This window comes from Phyllobates terribilis, unplaced genomic scaffold (assembly GCF_046119375.1).
Source record: "Phyllobates terribilis strain yellow unplaced genomic scaffold, ASM4611937v1 Scaffold_4__5_contigs__length_816908805, whole genome shotgun sequence".
NCBI classification, from domain to species: Eukaryota; Metazoa; Chordata; class Amphibia; order Anura; family Dendrobatidae; genus Phyllobates; species Phyllobates terribilis.
The window spans coordinates 772,929,339-772,952,675 of record NW_027362764.1 but is presented as its reverse complement, the minus strand read 5'-3'; the positions used below and the strand labels follow the sequence as shown (position 1 = coordinate 772,952,675).

Here is a 23,337-nt window from a genome sequence, read left to right as displayed (position 1 = left end):
CGTGATAAGTTTAAATTGAATTCTATATTGGATGGGCAACCAATGCAATGACTGGCACAGGGAAGAGGCATCGGAGTAGCAGTTGGCGAGGAATATGATCCTTGCTGCTGCGTTAAGGACGGATTGGAGAAGGGAGAGTTTAGTAAGAGGGAGCCCGATAAGTAGAGAGTTGCAGTAGTCCAGACGAGAGATACAGTAAAAACTGCATTTTGTGTTTACTTGTGTAATCTTTGTCCAATATTTTAATTTGTTTTGTGATCTGAAACATTTAAGTGTGACAAATATGCAAAAGAATAAGAAATCAGGAAGGGGGCAAACACCTTTTCACATCACTGTACATGGGGTTTGGGTCCGGGGTCAAGTTCTAATACCTGAACCAAACTTTGGAGTAAAGTTCAGCTGAACCCGACGAACCCAAACTTCCATGGGTCCTCTCATTCCTAGTCTTCTCTCTTTTCACACGTTTTTTGAAAATCTAAGGAAAAAGTTTTTTCACAGTAAAGTCTCATTCTCAGGACTGCTCTCACATAGCTTGTGTTCAGACATGGAAAAATTAACCCACGTTGACAACAAAGACAATTTATTATCGCAGTATGAAAAGTGAGCTGCTGCTTTGTAACAAACTTGGGATCAGTTGATAAAGCTTGGAAAAAAAGTTGTTTTCTGGGGTGCGAGGGGTGAGGCATTATCATTGTTTTTATTATGTTTCAGTTTTTGGCTTTTCGCCAACGAGCAAAAAATAAACTATAATTAATTCAGTCCCTGTTCAGGGAAAGCCGAACTGTTTTGTCCATTGGTGAATTAGGGGTGGGGAGTTCTGCCGCACAATAGGCTCTTGTTCTAGATATATCATTTATCAAGAGGAGACGGCTCAATAGTAATGAGATCAAGTTCTGTTATCCTCTAGTGTTTAAGAGAAAAAGAGAAATATTTCTGTGGCCTAAAGTGTTCCAAAATTTACATCAAAGGTGTTGAGGAATTGAGATTTCTTACAGTAATTCACCCACTGTAATGTTGATCACTGGTCCTAGTGGTTGAACTCTTAAGGTTGCCACCACCATGGAGGAGACCAGGACCTCACAAACATTCCTGGGGCTCTGCTGAATGCCAGCATGTTGTTACATGTAAAATTAATCACATTATATGAAAAATCTATATATAATCATAATATATTCAATAAAATATATAAACATGACATATCCTTCACCTATAGAATGTCCATTGCTGCCACAACAACTTGATCCCATGTGATAGATAATATGATAATAGACAATCCACAAATCACTTTATTTAAAAGTCTCTGTTTGTCTCATGTATAGAAAGTGGGAGCGGGTTTTTGTCTCCCTGCGATTTCTGAGGCTGGTGACTCGGATAAACTTATCCTCAGAAGCAGAGGTGACTCTTGGTCTTCCTTTCCTGGGGCGGTCCTAATGTGAGCCAGTTTCTTTGTAGCGCTTGATGGTTTTTGCAACTGCACTTGGGGACACTTTCAAAGTTTTCCCAATTTTTCAGACTGACTAACCTTCATTTCTTAAAGTAATGATGACCACTCGCTTTTCTTTACTTAGCTGCTTTTTTCTTGCCATAATACAAATTCTAACAGTCTATTCAGTAGGACTATCAGCTGTGTATCCACCAGACTTCTGCACACCACAACTGATGGTCCCAACCCCATTTATAAGGCAAGAAATCCCACTTATTAAACCTTACAGGGCACACCTGTGAAGTGAAAACCATTTCTGGTGTCTACCCCTTGAAGCTCATCAAGAGAATGCCAAGAGTGTGCAAAGCAGTCATCAAAGCAAAAGGTGGCTACTTTGAAGAACCTAGAATATAAGACGTATTTTCAGTTGTTTCACACTTTTTTGTTAAGTATATAATTCCACATGTTTTAATTCATACTTTTGATGCCTTCAGTGTGAATGTACAATTTTCAAAGTCATGAAAATACAGAAAAATCTTTAAATGAGAAGTTGTGTCCAAACTTTTGGTCTGTACTGTATATAACACATTATACTCATAATTGTAATTTTATTTATGATTTTATTACACTTGTATACGTCTATGGGATCTCACATCCTTAACTGTCCTCTGCTTATCTCTTAATCCCTTCACAAAGCAATAGTTTTTCATTGTTGAATCCTAAGGTCACGACCATTGAGTTGGCCACCACTTGGTAGAGGGAGTGCAAGACATCATTGCGACCATTCCCATGGTTTGAAATTGAGAGCAATGGTTTTAGTTTTTGCCCACCCTACCCCCCTTATCCAGGGTCAAGTGTACCATCTAATTTTACTGTAACAGATGTATCCCTAAGGTCACCATTGGGCCTCACCTGTTATGCCCTCCAGACATCTGCACTTTCTGCCTCCCCCATGCTATTGTGCTGTACAACAGGTGTGCTTGGCACCTTATAGCCCTGTCCTATGTTATTATCTGGATGTCTAGTGGTCAGCTTGCCCTGAATATCGAGCTTTCATCGTGAGACTGATCTCCGCTTTCATCTCAGTCCTCCACCATGCAGCCATTGGCCCTTGACCTCAGACTTTTTGTTGACCATCTGTGTCCATGTCAGTCATTGATAGGCTATGTGCCCACGATGCAGAAATGCTCCAGATTTTTCCTGTTTCTGCATCTCCCTGGAGGAATCCTGATCACTTGAGGTGATATTGGTAATTGATGAATGGCTGTTATCAACATCTTATATCAGCTCTTACAATGTATCGTCTGCCATAAAGGGACTCTGAACAATCATTGTTTGCTAGATATGTTAAATACCATTGTAGGGTGTTTGCTAGTCAATCTTCGGGGATGAGCTGTGGATACTCGAGCCCTGTGGAATAATATTATCCCTAATTCTTAACCTGTGAATGTGTACTTTAAAGGACAACTGTAACTATTATAAAGAACATGTGCTTCTGTAGCAGTGAGACTTGGAACAGAGACTGGAGAAAGACTTAACAAGGAGAATGAGAGACATCCTTCAGGGTGGTAGATGCATAGCATGGCATTACCCAAAGAGACTCAGATTTGGATTCTACATTATTCTAGCCTAAGGGTATCGACCCTGACTGTTAAGATTCGGATGTGCTCCATTGACCATCAGAGAGCCCAAGGATATGTTGTTTGGGGTTGCCAGGAGGGACCCTTCAGTCACCTGGAACCCGTGGAGACATTCGGAGAAGCCAGATTGGAACCAGCCAGTCATCTGACCTCATGGAAACTCTCAGAGAGGCCAGGGTGAGACCCTCGGGTCTCCTGGCCTCGTACCTCGATGGACTGCCAGCTTCTCAAGCTTGCCGCCACCTTCTCGCTGTGGGGGCCCTCCAGAAGCAGGGGGCCACTGGTTGAGGTAGTTGGCCCTGGAAGTCTCCAAAGTCACAGCTGTTCTATCCCAGGTAGGCAGAAGCAGAAGGGTGAGACTGTGTAATGTTCTACCATCTTGGGTATTTTCTGTGCCTGTTCTAAGTGTTTATTGTCCACTTTGTGATTCAATAAAGTATTGCGACGCTGTTTTACCCGCACCCTGTGTGGTCTGAGTAGTGTTAAGCCCACGGAAGACCGCGGGTCTTCACAGTATCCATTTACACCAACTATAGTAATGTCTTGATTATCTTCAAATTGAACTTCTTAGGCTGGTAAAGACCAGTAGAGAACCCATTCCAATGGATGAGGTCACATTACTTAAGGTTTTATCTGTACGATCCTAAAATACTGAGTGATTTCATTCCCAAGCTTAGAAACAATCCAGCAATGCAAAGAAAATCCCATAAGACTTTATGATTATTCCATCATGGTTTAAAGTAAGGTATCAAAAAATACCGGAGGCCCACATACTGGTCTATATGTTTCGGTAGGTTATGTCTTATTCATGATGACAACAGCTATGATCTTGCTGGTTGAGGAAGAACACGTCAACAGGGCGATTTCAAAGCTACTGAATTGTTTGTAGATGTTACTCTAGTTGTCTACCATGATTTACGAGGTACTTACCATTGACATGGGTGATTAGGACATTATGAAATGTGGCTACTATTTTGGGGATGTTACATGACACCGGTTACACATATCTGTGTTGGTTCTACTTTCATTGGTAAAATAAAAGTAAGATCTTTTGAGGACATCCTTGGCTTTGAAGCTGAGCTCATACTCTTTATTTTGCCGTTACCTAAATATACTCCGGATGATAAAACCTGGGAATGTATGGATTGTGGCTTGGATATAACTGCTTGCCTTTTTTGATCACAGTGACATTTAAGCCACTTGTGTGTAATCAAATTTAGTATAGAACATACGAGTTCTATACAGAGAGATAGATGTATCCATCTCAGACAATAATGGCTTCATCTCTTAGTGGCATGCCCACTGCCTACAGTTTTCTACTAGCCTATCTCATCATCCACATTGATGACTAACCACACCTCTCCTGTATGTGCGAGTGTGCGGGCCAGCATGGCCAACCACATATAACTATTTTAAATATCCACCCATTCCCCGAGGCACCACCCATGAGGATCTCAGGCCAACCTGAATAACATAGCTACAGTAAACTTACTTCTCTTCACCAATTTAAGATGGCTGTTTTAAATAGCTGCCCAATCCCTGAGGCACAACCCACAATGATCCAAGACCAACTTTTTCTTTTCTTCACCGATTTCTACACCAACTCCAAGATCTGGTAACTCAACAACATACTGCTATGACTTACAATAGCAAATTAATGCCTAAGCTCCAGGAGGAAAATCCCTGTTCCCCAACAACCATCATAAATATATCAATGGCAAAAAGTTAATGCCATTTTGTTAGGATCAGTCACTGATTTAAAGAGCTCTTGTGCAAGACATGTGTCTGGGCCTTCCTGCCATGATCTATTCTGTGTATACAGAAATTCATATGTGAAAAACACACATTGAGACTCATGCTTATACACGTTATACATATATAAAATGGCAGAAGTTGTCAACCAATAAACTATGAAAAAAATACATGTATGAATAGTTCAGAAATGAGCAAATCGATGGTAATTGTCATGCCTCATTTTTGGAACTCGATCCGGTGACCTCTTGCTGTATGGTCGGTTTCCCTTTCTGCTGAGCCACAGCCAGTTTGGTCTCTGTCCAACTGCTGATAGTTCTTTTGTCTTTTCTTTCCATTCTTTGGTTTTCTTCAATTCAGGTGTCTCTCACTTCCCAATTTGGTTCTGTCCTTTTACTTCTTGGAAGGGGCTATTTATACTCACTCTGCACCTTCAGTCATTGCTGGCTATATTTCAAGACAGCTAGTGTTTGGAGATCCAGATCCTTAGCTAGGGATTATCTTTCCTGGTTGATTTTTGTTGCATTTCCTATGGTTTGTTTGTGTGTCTTCCTCCCCAGTACCTTTTCTTTTCTTTTACATTTGGGGTCTGGGAGGTTTTTCACGTATTCCGTTTGTCGTGTGGTTCCTCTTATTTTCTACCGTCTTTCCCGTATGTCTTTTATAGGCCTGTGCCTTTTCCTCAGATTTTTATGTATTTCTCTTTATAGTTACTATTGTTTTAGCGTTGCACATTGTTGTAGAGAGGGTGTGGTTAAGGACATTCAGGGTAAGTCAACATTGAGTGCCATATTTAGGGTGCCAACCTCCGCGGTCAGGCAGGGAAAAATCAGGGTCAGATTAGAGACTTTCCAAGTCTGAACAGGGACCTGTCGGGTTCCAGTGTTTGTCTCTCCTGGTTTGTATGTTATCTGGGTGAGTGTGCCTATACAGCCATAACAGTAATTTAATCAAATTTGTTTTCTTGCTTAGAAAATTTGCTGGACCTGACAAATTTGAACAATCTTCAAAAATGACTGATGCTATTGTACACCAAACAGAAGATTGCATCAGCCAGATAAATCTCACACGACCTTAAGTTCAACTGTGTGGGCTTTCCCATAAAGCCTAGTAACTATCACATCACAGCACATGGTCACCCCCAATCTTAGCCTCTATAAAAGCCGAGGCAGGAAATACTGCAGCCATTTTGTAGTGAATCTGGATAGTGAATGGATATCAGAGCATAGCCATATAGGTAGATATAGAAAGCATTAAATCACTGAATAAACATTGTAGTGTGTAGCAGCATGTCAGTGAAAAACAGCTACCATCTGTTTACCCTTAGCCATGCATGTTAAAGCTGTCTTTGTTGTAAAGAGATTGAAATGTGTTAAATACAGACCTAGGAGACCTCAGAGTGTTACACACATCTTTACAGGGCAATTGGATGTTTTGTTGTATTCGCGATACGCTTCAAATTGCATTTTTAAAATTCTACAAAACTAACGATTGAAAATGTCAAAAGTCTGCTCATTTTTAGAACATGCGTTAAAAAGGAAAAAAAGGCAGCTCTATGCCGCAAAGCACCCCTGCCGTAAAGTATGTCATTTACTGTAAGCCTTTTAGTGGTGTAAGTGTTGGTAATGCACTTTTTCGGATGGTCAGAAGAATTTTTTATTTTCAGCTTACTGCGGTCACAGCCATAACAGATCTAGCTTTCTTTTTACGGAAACTTTGTTGCATCAGGTCTTGTTGTTTTTTACACTTTTTAGGCTCCTCTTTGCTATCAAATGTATAAGCTTCACAATTGTATGCCAGTGGTGTAATTGTTTTTACATCATTGTTTTTTTAAAAACTTAAAGAAAAAAATCTCCGACTTCTACTTATCAACTTTTCTTTTTACCTATATTATCCTGGAATTTAGAGAAATATTTGCAAATACCAATGAAAAGAAAGAACCTGGGTAGATTTAGATTTTAGGCAGAGAAAATTCTCTCACACTCCACAGTTGATCCTATGGCTCGGGCAGACGGCCGTAGGTTCGGTCCGAGTGCGACCCGTCAAAACATCAGATCGCGCTCAAACCAATGTTATTCAATGAGGTCGTGCACGTGTCCGATTTATTTCCTCGGACCCTTGTCATCCAACTGTTAAGTATTGGGTAGATGGCTTTAAAAAAGTGGAGCCTTCATGGGAGCCCAATTACTGATTGATTCCTTATGAGTTATAATTAATAAGAGAACTGACCATTGGGTTATTTGGACAAATCCAAGGGCAAATAGCAGAAGATGCAGCATTCATCCTTTTTTATTTGTCTCTTTTAATATCAGCACAAAAATATTGACAGTTCTGGTTCTTCCTGACGTACTGTTTTCTTCTTCAATAGGTGAATATTTTAAATGAACCGATGCCAATTTAAGGACTCTCTGCAAAAATGCGGATCACCATGGGGTGTCGAATATTTCCCTTACTACTGCTGATCTTGGTCCTGGTTTTTGGAGGAGGAAACTCACAGGCTCAGCGAGCTGGTAAGGTATTCTGCAAGATACAATAGGCAAGACTATTACACCAACTTATGTCTAGTGCAAGGGTAAGAGTATGTCAGAATTGTAAATACACCAGAAAGAGAAACCGTGTGTCAATACTGCCACCGAGTACAAAAAGATAATTACTATAATACCCCGCCTGTGTACAAAATTACAACTGCTATAATACTGCCTCATGTACAAAAATATGTCTACCATAATAATGCCCCTATGTACAAGAACATAACTACCATAATATCGCCCCCTATGTACAAGAATATAACTACTATAATACTGCTCCCTATGTACAAGAATATAACTACTATAATACTGCTCCTATGTACAAGAATATAACTACTATAATACTGCCCCTATGTACAAGAATATAACTACTATAATACTGCCCCTATGTACAAGAATATAACTACTATAATACTGCTCCTATGTACAGGAATATAACTACAATAATACTGCTCCCTATGTACAGGAATATAACTACTATAATACTGCCCCCTATGTACAAAAATATAACTACTATAATACTGCCCCTATGTATAAGAATATAACTACTATAATACTGCTCCTATGTACCAGAATATAACTACTATAATACTGCTCCCTATGTACAAGAATATAACTACTATAATACTGCCCCTATGTACAAGAATATAAGTACTATAATACTGCTCCTATGTACAAGAATATAACTACTATAATACTGCCCCTATGTACAAGAATATAACTACTATAATACTGCCCCCTATGTACAAGAATATAACTACTATAATACTGCTCCTATGTACAAGAATATAACTACTATAATACTGCTCCCTATGTACAAGAATATAACTACTATAATGCTGCTCCTATGTACAAGAATATAACTACTATAATACTGCCCCTATGCACAAGAATATAACTACTATAATACTGCCCCCTATGTACAGGAATATAACTACTATAATACTGCCCCCTATGTACAAAAATATAACTACTATAATACTGCTCCTATGTACAAGAATATAACTACTATAATACTGCTCCCTATGTACAAGAATATAACTACTATAATACTGCTCCTCTGTACAAGAATAAAACTACTATAATACTGCCCCCTATGTACAAGAATATAACTACTATAATACTACCCCTATGTACAGGAATATAACTACTATAATACTGCCCCCTATGTACAAGAACATAACTACCATAATATCGCCCCCTATGTACAAGAATATAGCTACTATAATACTGCTCCTATGTACAAGAACATAACTACCATAATATCTCCCCCTATGTACAAGAATATAACTACTATAATACTGCCACTATGTACAGGAATATAACTACTATAATACTGCCCCCTATGTACAAGAACATAACTACCATAATATCGCCTCCTATGTACAAGAATTTAACTACTATAATACTGCCCCTATGTACAAGAATATAACTACTATAATACTGCTCCTATGTACAAGAATGTAGCTACTATAATACTGCTCCTATGTAAAAGAGTATAACTATTATAATACTGCCCCCTATGTACAAGAATATAACTAGTATAATACTGCTCCTATGTACAAGAATATAACTACTATAATACTACTCCCTATGTACAAGAATATGACTACTATAACACTGCTCCTATGTACAAGAATAAAACTACTATAATACTGCCCCCTATGTACAAGAATATAGCTACTATAATACTGCTCCCTATGTACAAGAATATAACTACTATAACGCTGCTCCTATGTACAAGAATATAACTACTATAATACTGCCCCTATGTACAAGAATATAACTACTATAATACTGCCCCCTATGTACAGGAATATAACTACTATAATACTGCCCCCTATGTACAAAAATATAACTACTATAATACTGCTCCTATGTACAAGAATATAACTATTATAATACTGCTCCTATGTACAAGAGTATAACTACTATAATACTGCTCCTATATACAAGAATATAACTACTATAATACTGCTCCTATATACAAGAATATAACTACTATAATACTGCCCCTATGTACAAGAATATAACTACAATAATACTGCTCCTATGTACAAGAATATAACTACTATAATACTGCCCCTATGTACACGAATATAAGTACTATAATACTGCTCCTATGTACAAGAATAGAACAACTATAATACTGCCCCTATGTACAAGAATATAAGTACTATAATACTGCTCCTATGTACAAGAATAGAACAACTATAATACTGCTCCCTATATACAAGAATATAACTACTATAATGCTCCTCCTATGTACAAGAATATAAGTACTATAATACTGCTCCTATGTACAAGAATATAACTACTATAATACTGCTCCTATGTACAAGAATAGAACTACTATAATACTGCTCCTATTTACAAGAATAGAACTACTATAATACTGCTCCCTATATACAAGAATATAACTACTATAATACTGCCCCTATACAAGAATATAACTACTATAATGCTGCTCCTATGTACAAGAATATAACTACTATAATACTGCTCCTATGTACATGAATATAACTACTATAATACTGCTCCTATGTACAAGAATATAACTACTATAATACTGCCCCTATGTATAAGAATATAACTACTATAATACTGCTCCTATGTACATGAATATAACTACTATAATACTGCTCCTATGTATAAGAATATAACTACTATAATTCTGCCCCTATGTACAAGAATATAACTACTATATGTTTTTTTGTTGCCTTCCCCTGGATCAACGCTGCGGAATAGCTGCAGTGCACAAGAAATAGGCTGAACTGGATGGATGCTTGTCTTTTTTCGGCCTTATAAACTATGTAACTATGTAACTATGTAACTATAATACTGCTCCTATGTACATGAATATAACTACTATAACACTGCTCCTATGTATAAGAATATAACTACTATAATACTGCTATGTACAAGAATATAACTACTATAATACTGCCCCTATATACAAGAATATAACTACTATAATACTGCCCCCTATATACATGAATATAACTACTATAATGCTGCCCCTATGTACAAGAATATAACTACTATAATACTGCTCCTATGTACAAGAATATAACTACTCTAATACTGCCCCTATGTACAAGAATATAACTACTATAATACTGCTCCTATGTACATGAATATAACTACTATATTACTGCTCCTATGTATAAGAATATAACTACTATAATACTGCTATGTGCAAGAATATAACTACTATAATACTGCCCCTTATATACAAGAATATAACTACTATAATACTGCTCCCTATATACAAGAATATAACTACTATAATACTGCTCCTATGTACAAGAATATAACTACTATAATACTGCTCCTATGTACAAGAATATAACCACTATAATACTAAATATGTGCTACATCTGAAACGCATTTGCTGTGGTTAATTATCATGCAGGTTTTTATGGATTTGTAGATTTTTCAATAAACTTCAAGTTTTTTTGGATCTCCTCCCTTTGCTGGATTGTTTCTTCCTTTGCTAATTATCCTTTGACGCACTGCAAGGTTCCGTGCATGGAGTATCCTGACCTGGGTGAGCTGAAGTTGCCTCTGTGTCTACTATAATACTGACCCCTATGTACAATAATATAACTACTATAATACTGCTCCTATGTACAAGAATATAACTACTATAATACTGCTCCTATGTACAATAATTTAACTACTATAATACTGACCCCTATGTACAATAATATAACTACTATAATACTGACCCCTATGTACAATAATATAACTACTATAATACTGACCCCTATGTACAAGAATATAACTACTATAATACTGACCCCTATGTACAATAATATAACTATAATACTGACCCCTATGTACAAGAATATAACTACTATAATACTGCTCCTATGTACAAGAATATAACTACTATAATACTGCTCCTATATACAAAATATAACTACTATAATACTGCTCCTATGTACAAGAATATAACTACTATAATACTACTCCTATGTACAAGAATATAACTACTATAATACTGCTCCTATGTACAAGAATATAACTACTATAATACTGCCCCTATGTACAAGAATATAACTACTATAATACTGCTCCTATGTACAAGAATATAACTACTATAATACTGCTCCTATGTACAAGAATATAACTACTATAATACTGCCCCTATGTACAAGAATATAACTACTATAATACTGCTCTTATGTACAAGAATATAACTACTATAATACTGCTCCTATGGACAAGAATATAACTACTATAATACTGCTCCTATGTACAAGAATATAACTACTATAATACTGCCCCTATGTGCAAGAATATAATTATTACAATACTGCCCCTATGTACAAGAATATAACTACTATAATACTGCCCCTATGTACAAGAATATAACTACTATAATACTGCCCCTATGTACAAGAATATAACTACTATAATACTGCTCCTATGTACAAGAATATAACTGCTATAATACTGCACCTATGTACAAGAATATAACTACTATAATACTGCCCCCTATGTACAAGAATATAACTACTATAATACTGCTCCCTATGTACAATAATATAACTACTATAATACTGCCCCTATGTACAAGAATATAACTACTATAATACTGCTCCTATGTACAAGAATATAACTACTATAATACTGCCCCTATGTACAAGAATATAACTACTATAATACTGCCTCTATGTACAAGAATATAACTACTATAATACTGCCCCTATGTACAGGAATATAACTACTATAATACTGCTCCTATGTGCAATAATATATCCACTATTATTCTTCCTTGAATATACAGTACATTGTATATTATCTGCTTCATTTTTTGTGCATAAACTGTAGTAAAATGACTCGCAGTATTGTTCTACTCTACAAATATATACTGTACATATATACTGTATTCACCAGAACATATCAGCTCCCGATCGTTATGAATAGTATGAAAATAGAATCATGTAATTCCGCCTTGAGATGTCAGTGTTAACTTATAAATAATTGAAATATGTCTCCCAAAAAAGAAAAGTTTAAAATAGCGGATACCATCGTGCACATGACGGCATGGTCGCTATTGCTTCCATACACACTGTACATATTAAGTAAAGCACTTCGAGCTTAGAAGCTGATCTGTATCTGATGTGGGATGAGATATATACTGTATATATCTATTTATTTCCTTCGCACATCACATCTTGATGAATGAAAAATTACATTTGAAAATCTCAAAGATTCTTAATTAGATTCAGGTCTGGGGAACAGACAATGGCCTCAATGCCTTCATTGTCCACCACTGCCCACAATTTGTGGTCACGTGAGGTTGGGCTGTGTCCTAATCCAGTAGAAACCCAGGGTTCCTGCACCAGCGTAAGGTCTGATAAGAGCTGTGAGGATTTCATCCTTGCACCTAAGATCGGTCAGGAACCATTGACTATCAAATGGAGGTTTATACCTCAATCTAAGGATGTCTCTGTAGATCATCACTGTCCCACCACCAATCCGGCAATGCTGGATAAGGTTCATCATGGTGTCTCCAGACTCTGTTATATTGTCAGAGTCATTGCTTTCATCTGTAACCAGAATTGGGCACTAATGGTGGACCTGCCCATCCTGGCGTTCTCTGGTGAATTGCAATTGATCTGCATGATGTTGGGCTGTGAGATCAAGTCCCACTATGTTGGACCCTCTTGGAGTCTAGTTCTAACTTAAGTCAGAAACATGCACAAAAGTAGCCGGTGGAGGGCTTGCACTGTTCCTTTCTTCCCCCACTTGCACAAAGGAGCAGATCAGGCCCTGCTGTGGCGTTGAGGCCCTTCTACGGACAGGCCCTGTCTGGCTCTCCTTGTGTAATGGCCTATGTCCTGTCCGGAGCCTGTCGGTGGAGGCACAACAAACCTTCTTGTGGAGGCACCATGATTGTGCCATTCTAGAGGAGCTGGACTACCTGTCCTACCTGACTGGCTGCAGGTACGGACACGTGTCACCAGTAATGATAAAGACACTAGCAAAACTAGAGAGGAATCAAGATGAAGGAGAAAGGAATTGTCAGTGGCCACCATTCCCTTTTCATGGGTCTTCTTGATGTTCCTCTCCAGCGATTGTCACTTTCACCAAAGCCGGTGACATTGATTCACAATCCCTTCCCTACTACACAGATTGATATTACTGAAGTTTTAGTAACTTCTGGTTATGTTGAATTGTGCAAATCTTCCCAGAAGTTTCAGTCAGATCTTGAGCCTTAGATTCGAAACGGGAAGATGTTGAACACCCAACGCATTTCCCTATGTATACAAATGTCGGTACTCCCCCATTCCACATCTAATCTAATAATGTGGGAGTCTTATAGGACGTTACCTTTCTTTGGCAGAGGTCAGCGGAGATCTGACATCCACCAGTCGCCTTTTCAATCTTTTTTTTTCTTCCAAGAGAACGAAACAAAAGAGGCAGAAGAACAAAAAAATGTCGTGAGATGGGGGGGACATGGGAGAGAGATTCCCTAAAGAGATGCAAAGTGGGTACATTGTAGTGACTGCATAGCAAGGGGTTTGCTAGGATAAAAACGTTATATAAATTATATCTTCTGTGATTTGGACAAATATTTACAATGGTAGAACTGATAATAAATCCGGAATGAAAAAAACAAAAATATCGTTTATAGTAATAATAATAATAATATTTTTTTTCCTTTTTATTGCTCCTTTATACTTCTCATTTTTGAGTTCCAATTGATGCTACAATATAACATAAGGTGCATAAATTAACAACAAGAAATTAGGAATAAAAAAATCTGAAAATCCCCGGTGGAAACACTTATTTTGTTTTTTATTCTTTTGCAATTTTTGTATTTCTTCACACATTTTTTTAGTGCTAAATAATGTATTTACTTTTCCTGAGAAAGTTCCCTTTCAAGCTTTTCTAACAACAATTAAGACCTCCCACGGCTTTGATGATGAAAACGAAAAAATGATGTCCAACTCAACGCAGGAGGACAAAAATATTTTTCAACATAATTTAGTTTTTTTTTTAAAGGGAGAGTTATGTATCAATTACACTTTATAAAGATATCAATTAATGAAGAAAAGTAACATTTTCAGAACTTTTTTTTTTATCTATTTTTTGATGTAACTGTTAGGGAGTTTAATGACCTTTTTTTTTTTTTTCTTAAGGTTTCCAAATAATATTTTAAATGTGATCGTAATTTTTTTTCACTTTTTTTTAATAATTTTACAAATTGACATTGCAATAAAATATTAAAGGGCATTTTTTTTTTAATATACGTCTCCATAACAAAAAGCAAAAACAATATACCGTATTTTTCGAATTATAAGACGCACTTTTTTCCTCCAAATTTGGGAGGGAAATGGGGGTGCATCTTATAAGTGAGCTTACCGGGGAGGTCGGTGGCGGTGGAGCGTGGTCACATGAGGCAGAGTTCCTGCTTCAGGAGGCCGGCAGCGGCAGGAGTGCGGCGATACTGTGGTGCTGGGGCGCTCATTAGATGTCGGCGCCGGTGAGTGGAGTCCCCTTTCCCATTCAATTCACTGCGGGGGCTTCAGGAATACGGCCACCAGAGGCGGAGCATGCGCAGATTGAGATTTCGGGAGACGAGCCTCAGAGCCTTAAAAAGAAAAAGCGATTGGCTGGACATTCCCTTCAAAAATGGTTTTCCAAAGTGTTTCAATCTTTTTATAATATAATGTTCAGTGGTTCACAGGTTTTACATTCAGAATTTATAAAAAAAAAAAATTTGCATTTAAATATTTTGTTTTAATTATTTTTTCCATTGATTTCATAGGTTGTAAGAATGTCCACTACGATTTGGTCTTCATTTTGGACACATCTTCCAGTGTAGGCAAGGAAGACTTTGAAAAAGTCCGTCAATGGGTTTCAAACTTGGTGGATACTTTTGAGATTGAACCAGATAAGACAAGAGTGGGGGTTGTAAGATACAGTGGTAAAACATACACAGAATTCGACCTGGGGAGATTTCAGACTCGTGAAGATGTAAAAGAAGCCGCCAGGAACATTAAGTACTACGGAGGAAACACCAATACGGGAGATGCTCTTAGATTCATTACAACATACAGTTTTTCCGAGGAGGCTGGCGGAAGACCCAGAGAACGAGCCATTAAAAAAGTTGCCATCTTGTTGACCGATGGAAGAAGTCAAGATCTGGTATTAGAACCAGCGACGGCCGCTCATAAAGCTGGAATTAGGATTTTTGCTGTAGGTGTTGGAGAAGCTCTCAAAGAAGAGCTGGAGGAGATCGCATCAGAACCCAAGTCTGCTCATGTCTTCCATGTCTCTGACTACAACGCCATCGACAAAATCCGAGGGATATTGAGAAGAAGACTTTGTGAAAGTAGGTGACTCATTTTTCTACATTTTGTTTCCAACGGATGAGATGTTGTTTTATTGCAGTGTGATCTGATGCAATTATCGTGACATTTTTTGTTTTTAACTTTATGCTTTTTTTATATGTCCATTTATACAGCTCATTAAAAAAAGGATTAAGTTAATTTTATTGGGTGCAGATGGGAGATTGATTGACTACAATTATCAGTGATCACATCTAGTTATCCCTAAACCCATATTAACCAAGTCCAATTTTTCTTTGGCCATAAACAACTACATTAGGAGGCTAATGGGACCATTAATGATCCCTCAAACCCTGAATTAAGGCAACTATGATGAACTCCTGATTTCACCTCAACACATGATGACAAAGGAAAGAAGGATAAGGCATGTTGAATTTCAATATTTGATCTACGTAGGAACATCAGTGCCAGAAGTGCCTGGCAGCATCCTACTCTGTTTCCATTGCTAATACTTGTAGATGCATGCTCGACTAAGCCGGGGGTGCATGCCTGTAGGGGTTTCAAAACAGATAACTGTCATCCAAATGAGCATTAGGCCGATTGTTATCTGAGCTGTTTTTGCACCTTTAGACAAGTGAAGGATTAAGTTATCAGAGACCACTAATGATTCGCACTAACTAAGTGAAGCAAAGAGTTTCATTGACAACCTGATCTTCTAAACGCTTTCCTGCTGATCTATTGTGCCCTAGATGTAACATTTTGATAGATGTAGATGATACTCAGACTTTTTTTTTTTTTTCACGGCCTTCGACTTGATCTCGAGCCATGGCAACTTGATTGATGAATGATCTGTAGGAAGATCGATCTTTCGCAAGCCTAGATAGGTCCACCTGGGTCTTCTCCGCCGTTATCTTGATAGTCTTAAGCCAACAAATTGCTGGTCTTCCTCTTCGCCTTGTTACTTCTGTTCTTCCCACCATGATGTCCTCCTTCAGTGATTCCTCTCTTCGTATGATGTGTCCAAAGTAGGCAAGTCGTAGCTTGGTGATCCTTGCTTCAAGTGACGTGTCTGGCTTGATTTGTTCCAAGATTGATTTGTTTGTTCTTCTTGACATCTCTGGTGTTGATAAGATCCTTCTCCAGCACCACATTTTTTTGAAGGCGTCGATTCTTCTTCTATCTCATTTCTTTACTGTCCAGGTTTCACATGCGTATGATTCAAGACTAACATATTATAGAAAGTCATTGAAACCTGCAGTCCATCTTCTATGCATGGTGGCACCTTTCCTCTTCCCATACAGATGATATAGGGGAGAGAAGGATAAAAATTTGTTGAATTTCAATGCCGATCTTGTTTTTTTTCCTCGCAATAGACAAGCCACATCCATGAACGCCCGTCCGGTAGCTGTCTGGGGACTTTGTAAATGTCTCACAGGACAACTGGTTGTCATCTCATGTCAAGTTCATTGTTGGTGGCAGTATGTGGTAACAATGTCTATAGGGTGTTATATAATTTTTGAAAATTTTTTAGATTTTAATGTTTTATTTTAAAATTTTTAATAATTTAGGCAAATGTGTGTTTTGTTAAGTCAGTGTTGTCCGTGCTATGTGCTGTACATTTATTGAGGGCTCATAGGAACATGTGTGGTCATCTCAGCTGTTGAAAATGCCTTTATCCTTTAAGGGTGTCAGATTATTTGTTCCAACTTGACCTGATTAATCCTATTGGGATTAGTCAGTTCAGAGCCTCATGGTCAGAGGTCTGGAGGTCATTGTACATCAATATCACCTTCCTTTATCACAAATTCAAAAGGAAGGTCACACAATGTGATCTCTATGTGTAAATGTAGACTCACAGACAATAGAAAAAATACAAAATGTATTAAATTAGGTAAATAACTATTTTTTTATATATCAATTATACAAATATTATATGTATGAATATAAAATAACGATATAAATCAAATTTACCCTCTGAACATTAATATGGATCTCAGAACCTCTCCGTATGAGCCGAGTTGCTTTTTTAGTACTACACTATAAAAATTAATAATTATTGCATGTATGTATACAGTATATATATATATATATATATATATATATATATACACATATATATATATATATATACATATATATATTCTACTTTATCTATTCTACTTTTTTCCATTAAAAATATTGTTTCATTGTATCAACACTTAAGAAGACAGAAGTGATTCTATTCCACGAGCTTAGGACAATGAAGGAGCTTTTCAAGTATGTAATTCAGAGAGGCAATCATGAGTGATAAAGGAAAACATCCACAGACTCGGCCGTGTCCTGGCATGTTCAGACGAAACACAACCAGACAAACTATTGTGTTAGTAAGAGATTTAGTAAAATCCCTCTGGTAACATTAGCAATGTACAGTGACTGAACAATTTCTTTTCATTTAATGCAAATCATATGGTTGAATCTTTAAAAATTAAATAAATAAAATAAAACATTAAAACTGCCCACTATCTATGAAAATATTACTGCTATAATACTACCTCTTATATGAAGGAATATAGCTACTATAATTCTGCCCCTATGTACAAGAATATAACTACTATAATACTGCCCCCTATGTACAAGAATATAACTACTATAATACTGCCCCCTATGTACAAGAATATAACTACTATAATACTGCTCCTATGTACAAGAATATAACTACTATAATACTGCCCCCTATGTACAAGAATATAACTACTATAATACTGCCCCTATGTACAAGAATATAACTACTATAATACTGCTCCTATGTACAAGAATATAACTACTATAATACTGCTTCTATGTACAAGAATATAACTACTATAATACTGCCCCCTATGTACAAGAATATAACTACTATAATACTACCCCCTATGTACAAGAATATAACTACTATAATACTGCCCCTATGTACAAGAATATAACTACTATAATACTGCTCCTATGTACAAGAATATAACTACTATAATACTGCCTCCTATGTACAAGAATATAACTACTATAATACTGCTCCTATGTACAAGAATATAACAACTATAATACTGCTCCCTATGTACAAGAATATAACTACTACAATACTGCCCCCTATGTACAAGAATATAACTACTATAATACTGCCCCTATGTACAAGAATATAACTACTATAATACTGCTCCTATGTACAAGAATATAACTACTATAATACTGCCCCCTATGTACAAGAATATAACTACTATAATACTGCCCCCTATGTACAAGAATATAACTACTATAATACTGCCCCTATGTACAAGAATATAACTACTATAATACTGCTCCTATATACAAGAATATAACAACTATAATACTGCTCCCTATGTACAAGAATATAACTACTACAATACTGCCCCCTATGTACAAGAATATAACTACTATAATACTGCCCCTATGTACAAGAATATAACTACTACAATACTGCTCCTATATCCAAGAATATAACTACTATAGTACTTCCCTATGTACAAGAATATAACTACTATAATACTGCTCCTATGTACAAGAATATAACTACTATAATACTGCCTCCTATGTACAAGAATATAACTACTATAATACTGCCCCCTATGTACAAGAATATAACTACTATAATACTGCCCCCTATGTACAAGAATATAACTACTATAATACTGCCCCTATGTACAAGAATATAACTACTATAATACTGCTCCTATATACAAGAATATAACAACTATAATACTGCTCCCTATGTACAAGAATATAACTACTACAATACTGCCCCCTATGTACAAGAATATAACTACTATAATACTGCCCCTATGTACAAGAATATAACTACTATAATACTGCTCCTATATACAAGAATATAACAACTATAATACTGATCCCTATATACAAGAATATAACTACTATAATACTGCTCCCTATGTGTAAGAATATAACTATTATAATACTGCCCCCTATGTACAAGAATATAACTACTACAATACTGCTCCTATATCCAAGAATATAACTACTATAGTACTTCCCTATGTACAAGAATATAACTACTATAATACTGCTCCTATGTACAAGAATATAACTACTATAATACTGCCTCCTATGTACAAGAATATAACTACAATAATACTGCCCCCTATGTACAAGAATATAACTACTATAATACTACCCCCTATGTACAAGAATATAACTACTATAATACTGCCCCTATGTACAAGAATATAACTACTATAATTCTGCTCCTATATACAAGAATATAACAACTATAATACTGCTCCCTATGTACAAGAATATAACTACTACAATACTGCCCCCTATGTACAAGAATATAACTACTATAATACTGCCCCTATGTACAAGAATATAACTACTATAATACTGCTCCTATATACAAGAATATAACAACTATAATACTGATCCCTATGTACAAGAATATAACTACTATAATACTGCTCCCTATGTGTAAGAATATAACTATTATAATACTGCCCCCTATGTACAAGAATATAACTACTACAATACTGCTCCTATATCCAAGAATATAACTACTATAGTACTTCCCTATGTACAAGAATATAGCTACTATAATACTGCCCTATGTACAAGAATATAACTACTATAATACTGCCCTATGTACAAGAATATAACTACTATAATACTGCTTCTATATACAAGAATATAACTACTATAATTCTGCCCCTATGTACAAGAATATAACTACTACAATACTGCTCCTAAGTACAAGAATATAACTACTATAATACTGCTCCTATGTGCAAGAATATAACTACTATAATACTGCTCCTAAGTACAAGAATATAACTACTATAATACTGCCCCCTATGTACAAGAATAAAACTACTATAATACTGCTCCCTATGTACAAGAATATAACTACTATAATACTGCTCCCTATGTGTAAGAATATAACTATTATAATACTGCCCCCTATGTACAAGAATATAACTACTACAATACTGCTCCTATATACAAGAATATAACTACTATAGTACTGCCCTATGTACAAGAATATAACTACTATAATATTGCCCTATGTACAAGAATATAACTACTATAATACTGCCCTATGTACAAGAATATAACTACTATAATACTGCTTCTATATACAAGAATATAACTACTATAATTCTGCCCCTATGTACAAGAATATAACTACTACAATACTGCTCCTAAGTACAAGAATATAACTACTATAATACTGCCCCCTATGTACAAGAATATAACTACTATAATACTGCCCCCTATGTACAAGAATATAACTGCTATAATACTGCCCTATGTACAAGAATATAACTACTATAATACTGCCCTATGTACAAGAATATACAGTGCCTACAAGTAGTATTCAACCCCCTGCAGATTTAGCTGGTTTGATAAGATGCAAATAAGTTAGAGCCTTCAAACTGCAAACGAGAGTAGGTTTTATGAACAGAAGCATAAATCTTACAAACCAAAAAGTTATGTTGCTCAGTTGAATTTTATTAAATTTTAAACATAAAAGTGTGGGTCAATTATTATACAACCCCTATGTTTAATATTTTGTGGAATAACCCTTGTTTGCAATTACAGCTAATAATCGTCTTTTATAAGACCTGATCAGGCCGGCACAGGTCTGTGGAGTTATCTTGGCCCACTCCTCCATGCAGATCTTCTCCAAGTTATCTAGGTTCTTTGGGTGTCTCATGTGGACTTTATTCTTGAGCTCCTTCCACAAGTTTTCAATTGGGTTAAGGTCAGGAGACTGACTAGGCCACTCCAACACCTTGACTTTTTCCCTATTGAACCAGGCCTTGGTTTTCTTAGCTGTGTGCTTTGGGTCGTTGTCTTGTTGGAAGATGAAATTACGACCCATCTTAAGATCCTTGATGGAGGAGCCGAGGTTCTTGGCCAAAATCTCCAGGTAGGCCGTGCTATCCATCTTCCCATGGATACGGACCAGATGGCCAGGCCCCTTGGCAGAGAAGCAGCCCCACAGCATGATGCTGCCACCACCATGCTTGACTGTAGGGATGGTATTCTTGGGGTCGTATGCAGTGCCATCCAGTCTCCAAACGTCACATGTGTGGTTGGCACCAAAGATCTCGATCTTGGTCTCATCAGACCATAGAACCTTGAACCAGTCTGTCTCAGAGTCCTCCAAGTGATCATGAGCAAACTGTAGACGAGCCTTGACATGACGCTTTGAAAGTAAAGGTACCTTACGGGCTCGTCTGGAACGGAGACCATTGCGGTGGAGTACGTTACTTATGGTATTGACTGAAACCAATGTCCCCACTGCCATGAGATCTTCCCGGAGCTCCTTCCTTGTTGTCCTTGGGTTAGCCTTGACTCTTCGGACAAGCCTGGCCTCGGCACGGGAGGACACTTTCAAAGGCTGTCCTGGCCGTGGAAGGCTAACAGTAGTTCCATAAACCTTCCACTTACGGATGATGCTCCCAACAGTCGAGACAGGTAGGCCCAACTCCTTGGAAAGGGTTTTGTACCCCTTGCCAGCCTTGTGACCCTCCACGATCTTGTCTCTGATGGCCTTGGAATGCTCCTTTGTCTTTCCCATGTTGACCATGTCTGAGTGCTGTTCACAAGTTTGGGGAGGGTCTTAAATAGTCAGAAAAGGCTGGCAAAAGAGATCTTTAATCCACACATGTGAAGCTCATTATTCTTGGTGCCTGAACTACTTCTTACTACTTTAGGGGGACCAAACAGAATTCTTGTGGTTTGAGGGGTTGAATAATAAATGACACTCTGAATTAACTTTTTACGTTTAAAAAAAAAAAAATAAAAAATTTTGCTGCAGTGCATTTCCCACTTCCAGGCTAATCTACAGTACAAATGTCACAATGCCAAGTTAATTCTGCATGTGTCAACCAGCTAAATCTGCAGGGGGTTGAATACTACTTGTAGGCACTGTAACTACTATAATACTGCCCTATGTACAAGAATATAACTACTATAATACTGCTTCTATATACAAGAATATAACTACTATAATTCTGCCCCTATGTACAAGAATATAACTACTACAATACTGCTCCTAAGTACAAGAATATAACTACTATAATACTGCTCCTAAGTACAAGAATATAACTACTATAATACTGCCCCCTATGTACAAGAATATAACTACTATAATACTGCCCCTATGTACAAGAATATAACTACTATAATACTGCTCCTATATACAAGAATATAACTACTATAATACTGCTCCTATGTACAAGAATATAACTACTATAATACTGCCCCTATGTACAAGAATATAGCTAGTATAATACTGCCCCTATGTACAAGAATATAACTACTATAATACTGCTCCTATATACAAGAATATAACTACTATAATACTGCTCCTATGTACAAGAATATAACTACTATAATACTGCTCCTATGTACAAGAATATAACTACTATAAGACTGCTCCTATATACAAGAATATAACTACTATAATACTGCTCCTATGTACAAGAATATAACTACTATAATACTGCCCCTATGTACAAGAATATAACTACTATAATACTGCCGCTATGTACAAGAATATAACTACTATAATACTGCTCCTATATACAAGAATATAGCTACTATAATACTGCCCCTATGTACAGGAATATAACTACTATAATACTGCCCCTATGTACAAGAATATAGCTACTATAATACTGCCCCCTATGTAC

At 36.7% G+C, this 23,337-nt stretch overlaps 1 protein-coding gene across 2 annotated transcripts in view; it reads left to right on the top strand.

Moving 5' to 3' along the window:
- The window catches only part of COL22A1 (collagen type XXII alpha 1 chain), a 519,049-nt gene that overhangs the window by 31,091 nt on the left and 464,621 nt on the right, over window positions 1–23,337 (top strand). For both annotated transcript variants that reach the window (XM_073679923.1, XM_073679924.1), the window contains exons 2-3: window positions 7,184–7,325; window positions 15,130–15,696. In XM_073679923.1, the coding sequence (XP_073536024.1) occupies window positions 7,232–7,325; window positions 15,130–15,696 (661 nt within the window). In that variant the 5' untranslated portion in view covers window positions 7,184–7,231. The remainder of the gene's footprint in view (window positions 1–7,183; window positions 7,326–15,129; window positions 15,697–23,337) is intronic.